Source organism: Condylura cristata, unplaced genomic scaffold (genome assembly GCF_000260355.1).
Source record: "Condylura cristata isolate star-nosed mole 26May11 unplaced genomic scaffold, ConCri1.0 scaffold00014, whole genome shotgun sequence".
NCBI classification, from domain to species: domain Eukaryota; kingdom Metazoa; phylum Chordata; class Mammalia; order Eulipotyphla; family Talpidae; genus Condylura; species Condylura cristata.
The window spans coordinates 26165742-26187008 of NW_004567115.1; the positions used below are offsets into that span (position 1 = coordinate 26165742).

Consider the following 21267-nt stretch of genomic DNA (forward strand, 5'->3'; position numbering starts at 1 on the left):
GGGTGGTGAGAGGATTCACCAGAGACAGAATGGGGAGCAGAACAGGCAGATCCAGGATGTACACTGCTGAGGGGAGCAGAGGGCAGGTCAGGAGAGGTCTGCCACGCCATGTGGGTCTTCTTGGGGCAGGGATCGAACTCATGCTGAAGTGGCTGTAGCTTCTTAGTGCTGTGCTTTACTCCGTTTTGCCATCAGGGAGGGCCCAGCTTTTTCAGTTTCGATGAGCCCTCCGTGACCTGTGAGTTTCCAGGCCTTGTCCAGATCTACATTGAATAAGAGACCAGAGAAAGACTGAAAGTGACATCCCCCAAGCTGGCATCCAGGCTCCTGTACCATACTGCTTGTCTTTAGGTTTCTCTTTTCTTCAGGAAAGAGAAATGTGTGGAAGGAATGTGGCAGAAAACTTATAATGAAGGGTTTGAATGGCCATATACAAATTTATCTACCAAATTTTGGTATTATAAAACTAGAGTATGCCTTCAGCTATTTCTTAAACTCTATTTGGAGCAATGGAAATACCTGTCCTAGCTTTTAGGAAACATGGGAAAATTCTGACCTTAGAGGTAAAATATTGGGCTCAGAATAAGAACACACTTTAACAGCTTTAGCTAACATCCACAGCTCTTTAATAAAAAAATTACTGAGGGAAACTGGACTGAGGTTGATGGCATCCCTGATGTCTTGCTCCATCCTTTCTTGCAATTGACGGATGAGAATCCTGGGCTGCTCTTCTTTTTTTAAAATACAAAACCGCCTTACATATTTCTCAGCAAACTTTATGCTGTTACTTCTTTTCCTCAAGAAGGACAGGTAAATTCAGTACTTGTACTTGAGCCTCAACTTTCTTAACCTTAAAATGGGAATATTCTATCTCCAAGTAATGTGAACAAGGGAATTCTTGTATATGTAGAATTGTTCAAGTTTGATTATAAGTTCAGTTTACACAGTGAGACATACTTATTTATAAATTTACTTCCAGGGTGGTTTTTCTTTGTTGAGTTTGTGACCTTGAAACAGTAGTTGTGTACCTCCTTGTGTACATCCTGTTAATACAAATGCTGCAAAGAGTAGTGTCTGGGTTTCTTTGGTATATGGTTACCTCTGTTGGATGGGGGTTGTATGTTTTGCGTAGGCTCTCTTTTTAATTTGTGCTGTCATAAATGAGTGCTGTGGTTAATCCATTAGGATACTAGCCTAACTGGCTATCAGGTTTCTGCTGAAAAATAAATCACTCTGCTCATCCATGAATGTATCACAAAAGGTGACTTGTTAGTTTTAAAAAGTTTCTGAAATTAGAAGCTGAAAAGTATTTCATCTTCACTGAATTTGAACTGTACTGCAGAATCATTTCTTCAAGTAAAATAGAACCTCACTATGGCTTGTCATTTACTTCTTACTGTATCATTATGCTCATGGAGAAGACTTGTCATTTACTTACTGTATCATTATAGTCATGGGAAGGACTTGACTTGAGTATTGTCAAGTTCAGTATCCCTGAGCATCGTAATAATGCCATGTGATGAATGCTTTTTCAGATTGCAGACTTTGAATTCAGTGTCTGTAGAACTTAATAGTGGTCAGAATTTTTCCTGACTCCCATAAGGTATGCTTTTTCCTTTAAAACACACACAGACATGCACATGCCGTACAAGTGAGAAATGCTTGACAGCTTCCTTGAAGAAGGGAGTTTTGCCTTGTGTTGGAGTGTTTGGATTGTACCTCCTCTTAAATTATAAACTTAAGATCTGCAATACTGGTGTAATGACTTGTAAAAAGTAGAGCATAATAATTTGTTATTTCTTGTGTTAAAAAAATTTCACATTTGGAGAAGAAACTTAAATCCAGGTAAACAGAATGACTTAGTCAAGATCACACCGACCAGACTATAACAGAGTTTGCCCCAAACTTAAGATCTCTGAGTTCCAGTTCAAAGCCCCTTTCATTATACCATTTTCTTCACACTTCAGAGGAATAGGGAGGGGAAAATGTTATTTGTATGTATTTTTTGTCTAACCAGTGGAGATATGTTATTTTCAGGGTCTGCTTTAAAAGTTTTTGATCAGTGCTATTAACTAGAAGTATAATGCCAGTGAGGCACGGTAATCACTTTAAAAGAAGTAAAAAAAAAAAAAAATGGTGAAGAAACATGTTATAATGCTCCAATATTACTTAGTTCTCAGGTTATATCTTGAGGTTTGGTTTTTCTTTCAGATTTCAGTGATTTTTTTCTTTACACAGGAAGGATTGTTTCAGAGCTTGTGGTAACTTGAACAAAGTCACCTGGTGTTTCACACATACTGTGTTTGTGATGAAATGCTTTCCCATTTTGGATGGAATCAGCTCATTTTTTTAAACAATTTTTGAGTATATAGGTCATTGTGATTCTTATTTTATGTAACTCGTTAGTCATGGGGGCGGGGCAGGGACCTAACTTGAAAAATGAGTATAGTTGCAAAATTCAGTACTAACATAATAAAAATAGGTAGAATATTTGAACTCTACCAAAAGAGATAAGAAAGCACATGAAAAGAAGCTCGAATTTCATTGGTCCTTAGGGAAATGCAAAAGAAAACTTTGAAATACCACCTCACATCCATTAGCATGTCTAAAATTTAAAAAGACTGATCATATATCAAGATTGGTGAGGATATAGGAAAAAATGGAACTTGCATGCACTGCTGGTGAGAATGCAGAATGATACAGTCAGGTTAGAATGAAGGTTAGCAGTTTCCTAAAAAAACTAAACATACACCTCCTTATACTCAGTCATTCCTACATATTTAACCCAAGGGAACTTGAAAGTGTATTCCTATACAAAGTGTTGTAGGTAGCAGCTTTGTTTGGAAAGGAATATTAAAAAACATCTTGGTCTAACCATTGTATTGCATTTGGCACCCTGCATAGTGCAGACGTGGGTAAATACCTCCCTGAGCAGTCTGTTCTTTTAGAACAACACATCTCACATTCTTTAACAGCTTTGAGACAGAATTCACATACTATGTAATTATATACAATTCAGTGTTGTATGTTATATTCATTGGTATGTGTAATCACCACAGTCATCAACTCAAAAAGAAAACTCATACTCTTAGCCTCTTATTCCCTCCACTGTCTCCAGCCCTAAATAACCACTGATCTACTTTATGGCTCTGTAGATTTGAGTATGTGTTCTTTTTGTGATTGTCTTCTTTCATTTAATATGAAATGGTTCATCCCTCTTGTTCATCCCTTCAAGGTTCATCTCTCTCGTCCCTTGTAGCAATAGTTCCATCCTTTTATTATGGCTAAGTAATACTCCCTTAACAAATTTTGTTTTTTAATGAATCAGTTCAGGGTCAGTTTGGCTCTTCAGAACAATGTTGCAATCATTAATGTAGCATTTTTTTGTGTGTTACAAGCAGGGCTGCAGCCAGAACTATGTACCGGTATCATTTTGCACATGTTTCTTTACAGGATTTCTCAATCACAGCATTGTTGTTGAGTTGTTTATTTTTTGTTGTGGGAGCTAGCTCTGCATTAGGATGTTTAACACTTCCTGCCTTCTGTGAACCTACATGCTAGTAGCACTCCCATCCCAAGCTGTGACAATCAAATACATCTTTAGATATTACCAGATGTACCTTGAGGGGGTAAAAATAAAAGGCCCCTGAGAACCCCTGTTCTGATTTATCTTTAGGATAAAATTTTAGAAGTAGAATTGTTGGCTCTAGATTTACATGCTTTAAAAATTCTGATAATCAAAAAAAAAAAAAATTCTGATAACAATTGCTTTCCCATAAAAATTGTACCATTTTATTCTCCAGCTAGCAGACTTTGAGAGTATTGTTTTTATTTTTCCCAATATATGATTTATAATATTTTTGTGTCATCTCATTGTAGTTTTACATTTCTCTGTTTTATAGCTAATCTTTTTAAATTGATCATTTAGTACTTGCTGGGCATGTAGTATATTTGGCTTATGTAGGTTTGTGACACACATACAGTCCTTGAATTTTGATGGTTTGATTTACTATTTTCAGCTTTATGTTGATGCAAAAGTAACATTTAGTAGAAACTGTAGTTTAAATTTTGATCTTTTCCTGAGCTTGGAATTTGTGATGTGATACACTTTTATAGGTCTGGGCATTGGCAGCAAGCTGGAGCTCCCAGTCAGCCAAGCAGCTACCAAGGGAAATAATCGATACTTCGTAGCATTGTGTTGCCTGCAATTTTTGGATATGTTTTTGTATTTCTGTGAGGCATCATGTCTACAAAACTTGCCATCTGTGACTGCTACTAATGGTGAGAAGTGGAATGTAATTAAGATAATTGCCCGTGGCTAGGCTAGTATATGTCTTCTGAACTTACTAAGGTAGGCTAGGCTAAGCTATGATGTAGAATAGGTGCTTTTCAGTGATTTTTGATTTAAGAATTTCCATTTACAGGGTCCTTGCTTGTGGCACAGGGTTAAAGTGGCACAGGAGGTTAAAACACAGCACTGCAGGCCCTCCTTGGTGGCGCAGCGGGTTAAAGCACAGCACTAGGAAGCTAAAGCCGCTTCCGCATGAGTTCGATTCCCGTCTGCCCCGGAGGTGACCACATGGCGCGGCAGACCTCTCCTGACCCGCCCGCTGCTCCCCTCAGCAGTATATTTCGTAGATCTGCCTGTTCTGCTCCCCACTCTGTCTCTGGTGAAGCCTCTCGCCGCCCCTGAGCCTCTGGCATGTACCCCAGTTCTGTAAGCACAAATAAATAAATCTTTAAAAAAAAACAAAAACAAAAAAACACAGCACTGCAAACTGGCCATAGCTGCTTCAGTGTGAGTTCTATACCCCCCACCCCAGGTGATCCACATGGCACAGTAGACCTCTCCTGCCTTGTGCTCCCCTCAGGAGTGTACTTCGTCAGTCTGCCTCTTCTGCTCCCCACTCTGTCTCTGGTGAATCCTCTCAACCACCACTGCACCACTGGCCTGTACCCCAGTTCTGTATGCATAAATAAATATATCTTAAAAGTTTCAATTTACGTTGGATTTATTGAGATGGAACCCCATCATAAATTAAGGATCAATTGTATTTTGAAATGCTTTACTCTCTTAAAGTCTGGTACCCAAAACTGAAGGCATTACTTTCACTTTCTTCTGATCATAATGAAATGTGACAATATACATTACTTATATGAAATCTGATCTGTCACACATGGCCTTTGGTGTGATTTTAAAATGTATTTTTCCTGTGTAGTCTGAACACTTACTTTTAATTTTTAAGTTAAGCATTTACTTCTAATAAAATCACAAGTCTTCCTTTTGAGTTGGTATGTTGCATCTCTCTCGCTATCTTCTGTTAAGGCATAGGTTACTGAAGTAGGAGGTGTCACCAACATGTGTGAAAAGGAGTGCTTGATTCTGTAGTTAAGTCTTAGCCCCTGTCTTGTGACTCAGTCAGAATGGTTTAAATACTCTTGCTTAAATTAAAATTCTGTAATGTCTATTAATTTCTCTTCCAGGATTCTCTTGTTAATAATCACCAACATTTGAAATTATGACTTTATATATGTTTAATACTTGTTTTTAGGCATATTTGCTCATCATTAAATATCTACCATCTAACAGAATGTGTAGTGTGTGGTACATGGCTTGTGCCCAGGGAATACTTACTCAGTGTTACTCGGAGAAGTGAAAAGCCCTGAAAATTGGATCATTTGGGGGCCTACCAGCTCAGATTTTCCCCACTAGTGGATTGAAGAGTTTAGATTAACAATGGAATCTGTCCCATCCTTGGATAAAAGTCACCTTCCTTCCTCAGAGTTCACTAAATTAGTTTTTTTTCTCTGCACCAGTTGGGTTGCGGGGGGGGGGGGGACTTTGCTTCAAATAATTCTGAATTTGGCTGAAAGCTGTGAAAATTAATAGAATGAGTAACTATTTCTTTGCCTATCCCACCTCATGCTTAAGGAGTCATGGCTATATTTACTTAAGGCAGAGTGGTAACTAGATGTTGCGGTGTGATTAAGTTCCAATGTCAGCAGTTTTCTGATATTTCCAGAGATCAAGATCTGTGTTTAGTGAATATAAAGACACCAGTTACCTCTGGTTTTAATGACTGCTCTGCTAATCTGGCAAGGTTTTTGGAACCTTGCTTGATAACCACAGTGTGGTCATTTTTTTCTTTCTACTTCCAAGAATTTATATGAGGTTTGTTTGGTGTTGGCCAGGTAACTTGTTTGACTAGCTTACTGTTCTCTGTTCTGGTGTCTGGAACTCATAAACAAGAACTCAAGGGGTGGAGCAGTATGACAAGGGGCGAGTTCATTACCTCTGAGAGAGAAAAGGGTAACTGAGTTCAGGGGTCCACATGCTATTTCTGTAAATAGGATTTGTAGGCCATGGCCTCTGTCGCATAAGATTATTCGTTTTGTTAGAATCCTTGAAACATGTAAAAACCACTCCTAGGTCATGAGTCTTCTAAAAACAAGCTATATAGTCAGATTTGGCCCATGGGCCATGGTTTACCAAACCCTGAACTAGGTGAAGAAATTAAATTTATTGCTAAATGTGTTTATTCTAGTGTCTTGGGGACATGAGCCCATAATAATCTTGGGAATTTTTCATTTGATTGTGATCCAGAGATGAGAGATCTAAACTCTGGCAGGAGAGGTCAGGGTGACCCTCATGTCAGTCATCTTGGATCCATGGAGCTCAAGGTAACCTTGACCAATGTGGCAGTAGCTGTCCATTGGGACAGAGGCCCTTTGATGTTTCTTAACCATGGGAATGCTGGCCAAGTGGGATGAGGACGGAAGAGTGGAATGGAGGTGTGCCCCTAGAATTAGGCTTAGCTGTAGGTTGAAGAAACACAGCTCAAGACAGTGAACTAAGTTGATTGTTTAATCTCCTGAATTTCTGTTGGGATGTAGTTACAAATCTGGCATCTACAATCAGTTTGTCTGGCTTATAAAATGAAAGAACAGGTTTGTACCTTGAATTCTGAGAATAACACCAAATTCCAATGATAGGTGAATTTAGATTTGCTGTGATGATTTTCTGTGATCACCAGTTTTGTGGAGCTGGCCCAGCATGAAGAAACTATTCATGTGTTTCATGGTAGTTTGGAAAATAAGGGGGCATATGGTTAAAGAGCTTGGACTCTTTGAGACAGATGCACATCTAAATTCCTACTTTACCACTTAACCAGCTCTCTGATCCTGGATAATTTACTTAATCCACTAAATCTCGATTTTTCTCACCTGTAAATAACTGTGATAATTATAACTTCATTGTAGGACTGTTGTGAGAGTTAGATGAGTAAAGCTTAAAAATGAGCTCAGTATCTGTCATGTTGTTAGCATTTAATAAATGTTAGGAATAATGATAAAATGCAAGTGCAGGATCAGAAATAGGAACCTAGTATTTGTGACTCAGTGCCACTGAAATAGCTTGTGCTTTTAATTTTGTCACCAGATGTGTAGTATTGCAATTCAAATCGTATTGGGTTAGGAGTCAGAAGAACTGGATTTGTGTATACCTCACTTATTTCCTAATTGATAATGGGGGAAAAAATTGCGTGTTGACAGCTTGCAAGATAACATGTGAAAGGGCTTGGGTTCTATAAAGTGTTGGACAAAATTTAAGGTGAAGTCATATATTTATCTTTTTGATAATCCAAATACATTGGGACAGGGCGAGATGGTAATTGATGTGAGACATGATAGGATGTCCCCAAGTTGGGGGTTTGCAGAATCTGTAATTTGTGCCTAGGTATGAATAGTACAAAATTGGGATACCTTCGTAAGATACTGGAAATAGTGTGATTTTAAAAATGAATGACCTTATTAAATGAAAGAAGTCAGTCTGAGAGGTCTGCATATTGTATGATTTTTAGTGTATGACATCTGGACAAGGCACAGTAAAAATATTGAATATCGGGTTGGGACTGAGAGGGATGAGTCATGGGAGCAGAGAGGACTTTTAGGGCAGTGAAAATATTTTATATTGTACTATTCTGGTTGATAGATGTCATTATACATTAGTCAAAACCCATAGAATGTACACCACCAAGAGAGAACACTAATGTAAACTGTAAACTCTGGTGTTTATGATGTGTTAAAGTAGATAGGTCTGTCAGTTGTAAAAAATGTACTTCTCTGGGTGGGAATGGTAGTAATGAGATAAACTGTATATATGTGGGAGCAGGAGGGTGCAAGGGAACTCTCTATAGCGTACTCTTTAATTTTTCAACATATCCAAAACTGCTTTAAAAATAGTTTAAAAAAAAAGAAAAAGTGGTCAGTGTAGGGAGAGAGGCTAAAGTTGTTTAATCTCTGTGTAGAAAATGATGTGGCAATACCTTGTAAAATTAAAACTTCATCCCCTTTCCCCCGCAATTCATTATATTACTTATAAAAAAAAGTGAATGTATCAGTGCCCAGCTTCAGATGAGTTAACTAAATCATACATTCTTCCAATTGAAACAGAGTGAGGGAATTCTGCTTGCTGATGGATCATGCTTACAAGAGAAGTTAAACTGAAAAACAAGAGCAGGTGAAGAATAATGTGTATAGTATACTGTCCTTATTGTTGCAAGGTTGGGGAGCAGGTAGAAAAGGTGGGCTGTGATTTCCTTGTATAAGCACGGCCTTGTCTCTGAAAGAATATGAATATGAAGCTGGCTTCATATTGGTTGTATCTACGGAAGAAAACTCTGGGTAGCTAGATAGGAGGAAATTTACTTTTCACAGTATAACCTCTTTTATTCAAATGTATCTTATGTTTGTGCTTTTTATCCAGGAAGTTTGAGTAGCCACAGATAACATCACAGAAGTTTAAAAACTGAATGAAACATCTGTGTGTTTTCCTCTCATGGCCATGTCTGCCACCTGTTGCTCTGCCGGGTTTCTCTGACCTTGAGTGACTTGAGAAGCTGGCACTGACTCTAGATTTACCCTAAAACAGTCCCCTTACTCCCACCCTCAAAGCATATTCATGTTTCTCTTGATTTGTGTGACTGACAGTGTTTCTGTTTCCACTCCTAGCTTTGGCAGCATGTAAGCAACTTCTTGCCAAGAACCCAGGTCACCACCAAGAAGGGGGCCTTAGGGAGAAGAATATCCAGAGGAAACCAATGCCAGCCACGTCTGGAATTACACTCAACACAGGCAGCATGAGACATTTTCTGCCATCATCTGTGTCCTACTGGCAAAGACCGTCACTCTCCAGGTAGGAGGGTCCTGGAAGCAGCACGCACCAGGAGCCGCTCCGGAAGAAGAATGGGGCCAGAGATAAACTCTCTATAATGAACAGTTTTCAACTTATGAAGGAATTTTAAGTAAAGCAATTATTTAATTTCCACATATTCAAGTTCAGTAGCCTTCTGTGTGAAGTGCCAGCAGTCACCCCTCCACAGGAGTTATCAAGATTTTTCTGGCACTGGGCTGAACTCTTCTTGGTACTTCTGGCAATGACTGATCTTCAGGACAGATTTATCTGCTAAATGCTCTTGAGCAGGAAAAAATGTAAGACTTCTGGAAGCAGCTTCAGGATAGCAGAGCAGAGGTCCCTTCCTCATTGCTCATTTTCTCAGAAACTCAGTCTGGACTCAGATGCTTGTACGGAGGATTGAGCCTGCCTCATTCACCTCCAACGTCTCTCTCTTCTCGAGAGATTTGGCATTTTGGGGCTGCCTTCCCTGGCCCTTTTTAAATGTTCATTCTACTCCCAAGCTTCACCTTCAGCAGTCAAATGATGTGAACTTTGGAATGGAGTTTGTTGTCCTTTGGGGACTTGCTTCTGTTGCTAGGCTGGTGCTGTCGGTGAGGACATTCTGAAGGCTGTAATCTGTTCTTGGGGAGGAGGGCATCAGCCTTGCCTGAATCCTCCAACATGTTCCTGTTGCTGCCTTTTGACAGCTTGATTGTCAACCTCCTGGGCATCTCCCTGACTGTCCTCTTCACCCTCCTTCTCGTTTTCATCATAGTCCCAGCCATTTTTGGAGTCTCCTTTGGTATCCGAAGACTCTACATGAAGACATTGTTAAAAATCTTTGCGGTGAGTTGTGTTGGCTGATGGTTATTGTTTCCAATCATTATTTTACAGAGGAGGGAGAGAGTGTTGGTAGCAAAGAGTTGTTCTTATCAGGCTGATTGCTATCTCTTTATGGGAATGGAGCAAGTTGAGAGTAAGGGAGATGCCATTTTGAGTCAAAAGAAAAATGTGTTCTTGTAGCATTTAAGCTTTAAGCAATCTTCCTTTTGAGCTAAGGTACCTTGTACATTTGATTCATCTTAATAAAGGAACCTGTTCCATGAGTTCACACTTTTTCTGTTCATTGTAGAGAGTGGGGCTTAGATTAAAGGAGTGTGTGTGTGTGCAGAATCAATGTCCTACTACATCTTACTATTTTGATTTGTTGAAACACTTGCTGCTGCTAACATAAATAATGTGATTATTCTTATCTCAAATATTTATCTTAAATAGACCTTAAATTTATCTTGCATTCACACAAAAAGGATTACAGGTTTACTCTACCTGTGTGAAAGTAGAACATTCTAATTAGTTTTTTGGGGGCTCTGGGAACACTCAAAAAATATTTTAAAAAACATATTATTCCATATTAATTAATGGCAAAATGTTCCCAGACCCTAAAAATAGCTTACCAATTTGTACCAAATAGGAACTCTACTTTTGGATAGCAGGGAAAACCTGTAATGGGGGAGAAGAATAAAAAACTTCTTAACATATGTCAGAACTTACCTAATAATACTGCTGAACTGGTCACAGTGTAAAGGAAATAGCTGAGAAGAGGTAGTTCCTGGAAGTTGATCTGTACCACAAGACCATGTCTAGCTAAGAATTTGGTGATTTATTAGTAATCTCTGTTTTCCCATTGCCACCAAGTCTTTAGTGTCCTTTCCCACTGTGTAATTTGGAAAATGCACTTATAATGGTAAAAATAGTACAGTATTCTTTATTCATGTAGTATTGGGTTGTCACAAAGTCATGTGTTTTTTCTGTTTTTCAAGCTAAAATGTGTTAGGACTCCTCTGACAACCAACTATCCTACTGTTTTCAGTATTTTATCTTTGTCCTTTGATTCCTAAGAATTCTGCAGTGTACAGAATATTTGGATTTATCAATGAAGAAACAGAATTAGAAGGTTTCAGTGGCCTACATGAAATGTTACATTATAATAGGAAGGGATTTTTATGTTTATCATTGAATGTTGGCTTTTTTAAGGAAGGTGATTTTTTTTAATATACACTTTAAAAATCAAGATGAAATTGATATAAAATTAACTGTTTTAAAGTGGTCAGGTGGCATTTACTTTATTCATAGACATTTAATTCTGTACCACCACCTCTGTCTACACAACACCCTCATCACTTCAAAAGCAAACCACCACTCATTAAGCAGTTCTCTATTTCATCTTTCGTTTCCCCTCCCTTTGCTACCACAAGTCTGTGTTCTGTCTCTGGATTTACCTATTCTGGGTATTTCCTATAAAGAGAAGTATGAAAAATGTGTTTCTTTTTTTTTTAATTGGCTCCTCTTATTTGCCTAATGTTTGTGATTCATCTTAAGTTGTCACTATGTTTTAGTACTTTTTTATGGCTAAATAATCCACCATTGTGTGTCTGTGTCTGTTCTGTAATTCACTTACCAGACCCATTGATGGATATTCACAGACTTTTTCCATCTGCTGACTTACCAGTGGTATACATTTTTGACCATTTTTGCTATCTAATTGAGCACTACTTAAGATCTTTATGGCTTTTTAATACCTTGCTTCTCAGAAAGTGACCTGGAGACCAGCATCATATGTATAAGCTAAGAGCTGGTTAGAAATGGAGTCTCGGGTCCCCTTCTGACTTGCTGAATTAAGTTTGCATGTGGCTCCCATGATATTAAAGTTTGAGAAGTGGTAATCTAGTCAGTCTTTAGTTTCTCTGCTAATAAGTATTTAATGAACTTAGTTGATGTAATTTTCTTAAATTTCAGTCAAAGAAAATCTTCAAGAGAGCTCAGGGTTCCTGTGTACCATGTGACTTACTACTCATGCCCTTTGGCTACTGTAAAAACACATATCAATATAGAATTAGAATAATTGTAAACTTGGGGGAGGAGAAGACAACAGTGAGTGATGTCTATCTTTCATTCAAGTTTATAAGCAACTTTACTCAGACCTTTGGAAATCCTTACTTTGAAAACAGAAAAAGGAGTTAATTAACCTAATTAAGCTAATTCTATGTAGCTTTTAATATTTGTGTGGGACAAAGGGCCAGGGTCCATTGTGTATATATTCTCTATTCCATTTGGAAAATATCCCCAAAATTAATATTTTATTACTTTTCAAAATTGGTATTTTAAAGCTCATAGTCGAGTAAATCCTTTCCATTCCGACTATATTTTATTGAGACTATATATTCTTGTGACCTTGGATGTGGCTGGGAAATTCATTAAGTGCATGTTGTTGGGCCAGTTCATGGAATAATCTTCAACCATGAAACTTTATACTGACCACCTCTTGAAAGTTACTGGTTTGGGGCACATTATTTTTGACATTGTAATGGAAGTAATGTGAATGTATGTATGTATAAATGTATGTACGCACTTGTGTATATATATCTTTTTGTAAATAGGTACCCATCTGTAGCCTCAAGATTTAGAATTTCAAGAACTACATTTTTACCTCTTATTTCTGAGAGATGTATGTCACTCACTCACCTGGGATCTGGGTCCCTTGTGGTTTTGTCCTGTTGAGTTTTATAGGTAATCAAGCTTGGTAAAGTTAGGATAAGGGACAGACTATAAAGGATTGATGTGTACCTATAATGGCCTAGCATGATTCTGAAAGTGTCCAGTCTTACGCTCTGAAAAGGTTTACTACTCCAAGTTGATCTTAATGGACACTAAGAACTGAATGCTGTACTTAGCAGAAGTATTAGATACAATTGGATTTGATTGATTAATTTTATTGGTTAATTTGATCTCAGAAAGTATACATCTGTGTATCTATCCATGTGTACATCTAAAATATACCTATATTTGTGGGTGTTTTATTTTTTTTTTTTGTGGGTATTCTTAATAGAGGTGAGATCTTTATTTTGATTTTTTTTAAGCCTCTTCATCCCTTCCTAAATTGGGATTGATGTATGTGATTTTAGAGGTGGAGGAAACTCAGAGATATAATTCATTCTATAGATCATTCCCCTAACTACATGTTTGAGTGGCCTGGAGAATAATTTTAAATGCACATATTTGAGAGCACTAGAATCTCCCAAGATTTGATTTAATTAGTCTGAGTGGGTGTTTTTTTAGCATCTCCTGAGTGATTCTGACATCAGCCATCAAAAGGTGGGGTCTGGACCCTCCCTGGCAGCGCAGCAGGTTAAAGCACAGCACTAAGAAGCTAAAGCCACTTCAGCACCAGTCCGATCCCCAGCCCGGGAGGTGATCCACATGGCGCAGCAGACCTCTCCTGACCCGCCCGCTGCTCCCCTCAGCAGTGTACTTTGTCAATCTGCCTGTGCAGCTCCCTTCTCTGTCTCTGGTGAATCCTCTCACTGCCCCTGCACATCTGGCCTGTACCCCAGCTCTGTATGCACAAGTAAATAATCTTTAAAAAGAAAAAGGTGGGATCAGATTTACCAACTTGTGAATGGGGACCTCCGTTAGTGACTTAACATGGTGGATATGATGCTGTGTGATATGTTAGATTAGGTTAGAAATGTGGTTTAATTATTTTCCCCCTTTATTTTCTTACAGTATTATCTTATTTTTGTACAGTATTTGATTTCTCCCCTCAGATGTGGCCCCCATAAGTCTCCCACCACCACATTACCCATGAACCATCACCATAGCCCCTTATGCTCTTCCCTCCCATTTTGATCTCTCACTCCCCACCTTATGCTGTATGTCTCAGATCTATAGTTTGCCTGCAAGTTTTGTATTTTTTTAAAGATATATTTATTTATGCATACAAGATCTGGGGTACAGGCTAGAGGTGTGGGGGAGGGGTGAGAGGATTCACCACAGACACAGTGGGGAACAGAACAGGCAGATTGAAATATACTGCTGAGGGGAGTAGCGGGCAGGGTAGGAGAGGTCTGCCATACCTAGCCAGGGATTGAACTCATGCTGCAGTGGCTGTGGATATAGCTTCATAGTACTGTGCTTTAATCCATTGCACCATCTGGGAGGTCCAAGTTTTGTACTTTTTTTTTTTATCCTTTGATTTTCCCATATTCCTCCTGTAAATGAAACCATCAATATATTCTTTTTCCTTCTAACTTACTTTACTGAACAAACTCCCTTCTAGATCCATACATGTTTCTGTGAATAGCGTGAGTTTATCTTTTTTTATTGCTGAGTAGTATTTCTCTGTGTGTGTTTGTGTGTGTGTGTGTGTGTGTGTGTGTGTGTGTGTGTGTGTGTGTGTGTGTGTGGTTTAACTTCTGACTGTTGGGATGCTAGCTTCTGGAACCCAGGCCCCAGGCTGTGTGAGGAAGTTCAGGCCATGTGTAGATGTTCTAGCTCACAGCCTCAGGGAGGTTCTGATAGCTAGCATTAGATGCCCATACAGGAGTGTGAGCAAGCCTTCACAGGGCTTTAGTCCCATGCCTTCCAGCCATACAACTGATGCCACGCCCTATGCAACTTGCAGAAATCCTTGAACAAAGTAAGTGGTTTGGGGGTTGTAAGTCCCTAAATTTTTTTTATGCAAGTAACCAGGTAGTAATAACATATTAAACAATTTTAAACATTAATTTATGTTCCACAGCTTGCTTAACTTTTTTGTGTGTATTATCTTTTTAGTTTTTTCAGTGTATATTCATATTTTATGATTGGGTAAATAGCACATATGTATAATTTTACATATCAGTTTTCATTTGGGACTTTGCCATCCATTTTTATATTTTACTAGATAATCTTTATGATGGTTATTAACACTGACTATCTAATAGTACATTTACCTTTTGGATGATCTAAGTAAGCTCTGGCTTAACAGCTAGTCTCCCTGCTATCTGAAGGAACCAGAAGAAAATACTTGTATGTCCACCATTAGAGTACTATTGAGAGAATATCAGTGGGGCACTGCCTTTTCCGTTCCCTGTTCTGGAAGATTTAATGTCATTCAGGTCCTGTTCATGCTGGCTGAGTCACTGCATCTTTGTGTGCAAAGGGCAGTGTTTTTCCTTAATGTCTGTGCTTCACATATACCCTCGTTACAGTGGTGATGGTATTGTTCGGGGTAGAATTCCTAAGAGTCGACTTTCAACTCAGTTAAGAACGGGGGAAAGGAAAGGGAAGAAAGCCTAGATACAAAGGAGAAAGATGAAACAAATGACCTGAGTTTTCTTGCCTTATGTGAAAGGGATTGATTGGGTCAAGATAGAGAAGGTGAGGCAGTTGTAACTGGATTGACATTAAACACCAAAGCAGAATTGTCAAGAGGAGAGTCCTATTAGTATTGGCTGTACACAAGTTAAAGGAACTGTATGGGCAGTGGTGTGATGGGGCATGAGTTTTTTAGTTGACCTTACCTTGAATCCTAGAGCTTTTCTTGCCAGCCCTGAAACTTGACCTAAGTTAAGGCTTTGTGGTCTGCCTTGTCATTTGCAGAGTGGGCTTCATATGGCTGTAGTGAAACAGGTACTGTTAATCATGCTCCATGCCCTTATGAGAAGAGTGATTTTAATAGAACCTTGAGTAGCTTAACGGACAAACTGATGGAGATGAGAATGTCATCATGGCGGACCAGCTTTTAGATTTGATCATTTTAGGTCTCTCTTTCATATGTAGACCTTGATGAAGAGAAATACTGGGAATTGATGAATTATATGCAACCTTTATTGACTCCTCAGTATAAGGAACTTTATGGACTGTGCTGGAATGTGAATATGGGTAGTTCCTGACTCCTGCCCTTAAGGTTTTGTAGTGTAGTGGGAATGAGAAATGTATGCATACATAACTAATTCAGAATGCGAAGCCATTAAAAAGCACAAGCAATTGATTTACTCTGACTTCAGGAATTGGGTAGGTAACATTTCACACATTTTAGTGTTTTTACTGAATCTTGAAAAGGAAAATGGCATTTTAGAAGTGCATTGGGTAAGGATGAGAAAGTAGTGTCTTGTTTAGACAGTACATAACTCAGTAGAGCAAAAACACTGAGTACAGGTGAAAGTGCAGTAGTTACAAAAACAAGTATTTCTTTAGGCATTGAAGAGCCATTGAAGACTTTTGAGCAAGAAAATGACTTGATCACTGGCAGCATGCGTCTGGGTGTGTTGAAGGGAGGAAGGAGCAATTAAATAGTTATGTTAGTGTTTTTAGGTGCATAAGCCAGTGAATGGAGGTCGTGAAAGACAGCTGTGAGAGAGTGCCATTTCAGGGGAGGATTGCTAAAATTTGGTGACAGATGGAGGCCTGGAAGCTTGGGTGACCAGAAAGATAGTAAGCCTTAGCACCACAGGAGGGGAGGGGAGCTTGTCTGGCCACAGGAGTTGTGACACCTTCAATTCTCAGCATGCTGAATAGAGGGATGGTTGGAGTTGGAGAGGATTAGTGGGTGATGTTTTGTCAAATCAAGATTGAGATGTGTGACAGCTACTTGAGATTATAGCTGAAGCAGAGAGAGAGAAAGTTGTTAGGAGAGGGAAATTATGTGGGAAATAGGTGATGGGTGACAGGACCCCGGTTTTTATGAATAGCCTGATTCCTCTTTGTATCATTAGTTCATGGGAAAATGCATTGGATGTTGACCGAAGGGGGTTTCTGCTGAGATTAGTGGTAGGAGTGGAATACCTTGCTCATGTGATTAGTTCCTAAATTGTAGTGTTAAATAGAATGAATAAGTAGCAAAATGCACCATCAAGTCATAGGCATTTCTAGGGTCTGGGTCTGAATTTCACCTGCCAGGTTTGTGTGTAATGTTAACAGAAGAATGTAGCATTATTAATGCCCTTGAATAGTTTTTTTTTTCTTTGGGGGGAAAGCTGAGAAGGGAATAATTAAGTAATCCAATACTGTAAGTAGCTTAGTACGTGGCGTCTCAAATCAGGAGGCAAAGGAGGTTTATAGGGAAATGAACTCTGAACCTAGGGTTCTCAGTATTATTCTGGCTGTCTAGACACTACACTTCTTAAAGTGACAGCTCCAAGAAGGTAGTTGTGCAGTTGTCAGACTTTGCTAAGGTGCAGCACACTTTCATCCCATCTCTGCGCCAAGGTGAAGCCAAGGTCAGCCCCACTGACTGCCCAGGTACCAGACAGCTTCCTCTGACCTTCCTGCCCTCTTCGCCCTATCCTGTGGCGTTAGAGAGTTCTCTCCAAAACATAGAAGCATTTTGTGATGTGCCTCAAGTTTGGAAAAATAAAACTGAAAGTAAAAAGCATGAGAGTTGGTGGATGCTTTTGATAGAGCTTTGTGATAGAGCCTAGGAGACCTATTTGCCTCCAGTACCTTGCCCATTAACAAACTACAGCCAAGGTGCATTTGGTATTGAAATATGATAGAAACCAGCACTCGACACTTGATGTCATAGGTTACCTACCTATTGCATCTAATCTGAGTGTCAGAACTGTCAGTATAAAATTGTTTTTCTGATTCTGACTCAGCTTGTCTTGCCAGTACAGAGCTTTGGCAAACATAAAATATTGAATTCTTGTGACTTGTGTCTGTATGCCAGGCCTGTTGTAATCTCTCTTGCCCCTTGTTCACCTCATCCCTGAATGAAATTTCCAGATAGAATTCACCTTTCTCCATCTGGAAGAGATCATTTGTGTATAGAGACAGTGGCTAAATGTCTGAAATGGATTATGTCCATTTTCTTGCCTTAGGGTTTTTTTGAGTGGGTGACTTTCTGTGTATTGTTTTTTCTAGACAGTGGTATTTGAAGAAATTTCCAGATGAGGTCAGATCACTGATTAAACTTGTGATCTGCTTTTGGCTCTGCTGAACCATGTGAGAGCAGTTTTGCTAATACTTCAGGTTCTGCCAGCAGAATCAACACCCAGTGACTGGGGTTGTGTTTCTGCTGTGTCATGGCGTGATAGGGCTCTTTGCTGCTTTGCGTAACTCTGGAAACTGAAAAGACACCTTTTAAAAATACCTGTTTTATTATTTGATATGGGATATACCCAACCTCTTCTCTCAGTGTAGTTACAAAGATTATAAAGATTTTAATGGAGAGCAGTCTTGAGGAAAAGTCTGTTTTCTATATCTAGTTTCCATTATTATTTCACTGGTAATGAGGAACTTTCCCAAGTTCTGTCATATACATGATCTCATTTGATAGTAAATGGCCCCATGAAGTAGAAGTAGGAGTAGGAGGTTGATGTAGTTAGAAAGTCTGACATTAAAGCATAGGGGTGAGTTGCTTAAGGGACATAGCATAAGTGTTGAACTTGGGATTTGAATCTAGATTTTTTTATATCTCCAAATAGTTTTTTTTTTATTTTTTAAAATACCACTAAGCCATCCTTAGGCCTTTCTATAGTAAGTTTTGGGGTTCTCCTGTTAAAAGGATACGCAGAGGATGAAATGACACTTCACACATGGATTATATAAATCCTTTACTTGAAAACTAAAATTGTTGCTTGGAATAATTTGGGAAATAGGTAGCATTAGGTGGTAACTTAGAAGATGCTTAATGTTGCTGTTTGTGAATAGCTGCCATCTGAAGGAGGAATGTGCGAGGGCTGGTAACTCAGAGACAGAGATTTAAGCAATGAGAAGCTAAGAGAAACTTACACAGCCTTCCTGAGAGCTCAGGTGACTTAACTTGATCTTAGTTATTTAGCCCGGTGAGGGGTAGGAGATGCTCTAACAAGAGGGGGCTTGAGTGTCCTTTTAGAAGGTATGCTTTTGGGGCCGCCCCAGTGGTGCTACGGGTTAAAGATACAGCACTATCAAGCTGTAGTCAGCTACTGTAACATGAGTTTCGACCCCCAGCTAGGGTGCTAATTCACATGGCAGCAGCAAACCTCTCTTATATTGCTCACTGCTCTCCTCAGCAGTGTATTTCAGAAGATCTGCCTATTCTGCTTGCTCCCCACTCTCTCTCTGGTGAATCCTCTCACCACACCCACCCCTCTAACCTCTGGCCCACATCCCAGTTCTTGTATGCATAAATAAATCTAAAAAAAAAAAAATAGAATGTAATCCAATTCAGATACTGAAATCTCAGCCTCAGTCTGAATTGAGGCTGTCACAGGATGAAAATAGTGAATGAAAAACAACCTCATTCTTGTTTGTTGCCATTTTCCCCACCACAGTGGGCTACCTTGAGAATGGAAAGAGGAGCCAAGGAGAAGAACCACCAACTGTACAAACCCTATACCAATGGTAAGACAGGTCTTAACCCTATCCTGAAAAATCTCAGAAATCTTTTTAAGTGTTTTCAATTCCCCACACACCCTTCACTATATAAAAAGTAGAATATGTGTCCTGAATGTTTTCGGCATGCTTTCCCCTAGCATGCCTCTTGATAGAAATGTTCTCTTTTGCAGGAATAATTGCAAAAGATCCCACTTCACTAGAAGAAGAGATTAAAGAAATTCGTCGAAGTGGTAGCAGTAAGGCTCTGGATAATACTCCAGAGTTTGAGCTCTCTGACATTTTCTACTTTTGCCGGAAAGGAATGGAGACTATTATGGATGATGAGGTGACAAAAAGGTTCTCGGCAGAGGAGTTGGAGTCCTGGAACCTGCTGAGCAGAACCAATTATAATTTCCAGTATATCAGCCTGCGGCTCACCATCTTATGGGGGTTAGGAGTGCTGATTCGCTATTGCTTCCTCTTGCCACTCAGGTGAGGACAGGCCTAATGGGGCCAAAGTCGGAAAGTGATGCATGACTACCTACCTGTGTGCCTTGCTTGGTTTTCCAGTTAGAAAGAAGACAGTATGATTCTTTCCTTGGCCAGTTCACCTGACTCTAGGAAGGGAGCCCTAACGATTATCACTTTAAAGGCACGTAGATTCTCTGCATATGAGATAGAAATAGTTGGGGTTTCGTGAAGACAAATTGCCAGTCTAGATGGACTATACCTAGGGACAAGGAACATGGTGTACTTTCTGGCCACTTCTCCCTGGGCATGGCTGATTCTTCCCCATAGCCTCCCTCTAGTACAGAGGCAATATTGACGTCTCAGTGTTTCTGTATCATGTGCTATTCTGAGTATGTCTTGCTGGTACCTTCAGGCTCTACTTCCTATTGCCTCAAGAGAAGCTGTGTTTCTGCCAGGGGGTAAAGCCAAAGGGAAGGTTAAGACAGCATGACAGCCGGTGCCTGAGGCAGAACAGCCAACTTTAGGATTTTCCATCATTCTGGATGCCTGATGCCTGAGGAGTGGTATCAGCTGAGAGCCAAATCCATTCTGCACGGTTGCTTGGAATCTAAATAACTTCTGGTTCTGATGTGTGTGTTTGCATTTCTAGATGGAACTCTTGAACAGGTCCTAGGTGATCAGATCTTGGGAGTAGTTTTTGTGATGACCACTTTTCATTTTCAAATGCCCAATTCTATATTTGGTGCAAGGATTTGTTTGCGTTGGTTTAACTTGTCTTCTTATTACAGGATAGCTCTTGCTTTCACGGGAATTAGCCTTCTGGTGGTGGGCACAACTGTGGTGGGATACTTGCCAAATGGGAGGTGAGTCCGACACAAGTGTCCATATGTGAAAGGTACTTGATTCTGGGAATTGTGGCTCCAATAATTAAAGACCAGGCTCCTACCTTGGTTGTAACCAAATGGACAGAATCTTGGCTGGATTCCGATAGCAGTAGCATTAGCATTAAAGTCTTTTTCCCCTATTTTACTGGTCTTGGTCTCTCAATCCTTACACTTTGTATTTTAAAGACAAAGGGAGAAACCAAAAAACCAGAAGAGTCCAGGGCTGGCAGGTTTTACAGCATGTTCTAAACAGTCCTGTGTCGGGAAATTGGAAGAAGATAAAAAATGTAGGCAAAGGGCTTTTGTTTGTTCTGTGTTTTTAAATAGAAATTTACTGCTTCTAGAAAGCTTTGGAACTAGCAAACCTCTCTTTTGCCCGGACAGAGAAGTTTGACTTTGGCCTTTGCTCAGCCACTAAAAAATGAGTCTCACCTGTGCTGACAATTCTTAGGCTATGAATTCTAAACCCATTAAGGAAAGGTGAATTTAATCAGTTCTCATTATTTCTCTTTTTTTTTCTCATGCAGCATAAGGATGCTAACACAGGATTTTGCCCTATACTGTAATATTTATAAAAATATTTTGCAGTCCTAAAGGACTGTGGCAGTGATAGCTAAG

The 21267-nt window shown here is 39.4% G+C and overlaps 1 protein-coding gene across 1 annotated transcript in view; it reads left to right on the forward strand.

Moving 5' to 3' along the window:
- The window catches only part of AGPAT6 (1-acylglycerol-3-phosphate O-acyltransferase 6), a 37727-nt gene that overhangs the window by 1767 nt on the left and 14693 nt on the right, over window positions 1-21267 (forward strand). Inside the window, exons 2-5 of the mRNA XM_004682268.2 lie at window positions 9010-10021; window positions 19252-19321; window positions 19486-19786; window positions 20554-20628. Of these exons, the coding sequence (XP_004682325.1) occupies window positions 9857-10021; window positions 19252-19321; window positions 19486-19786; window positions 20554-20628 (611 nt within the window). The 5' untranslated portion in view covers window positions 9010-9856. The remainder of the gene's footprint in view (window positions 1-9009; window positions 10022-19251; window positions 19322-19485; window positions 19787-20553; window positions 20629-21267) is intronic.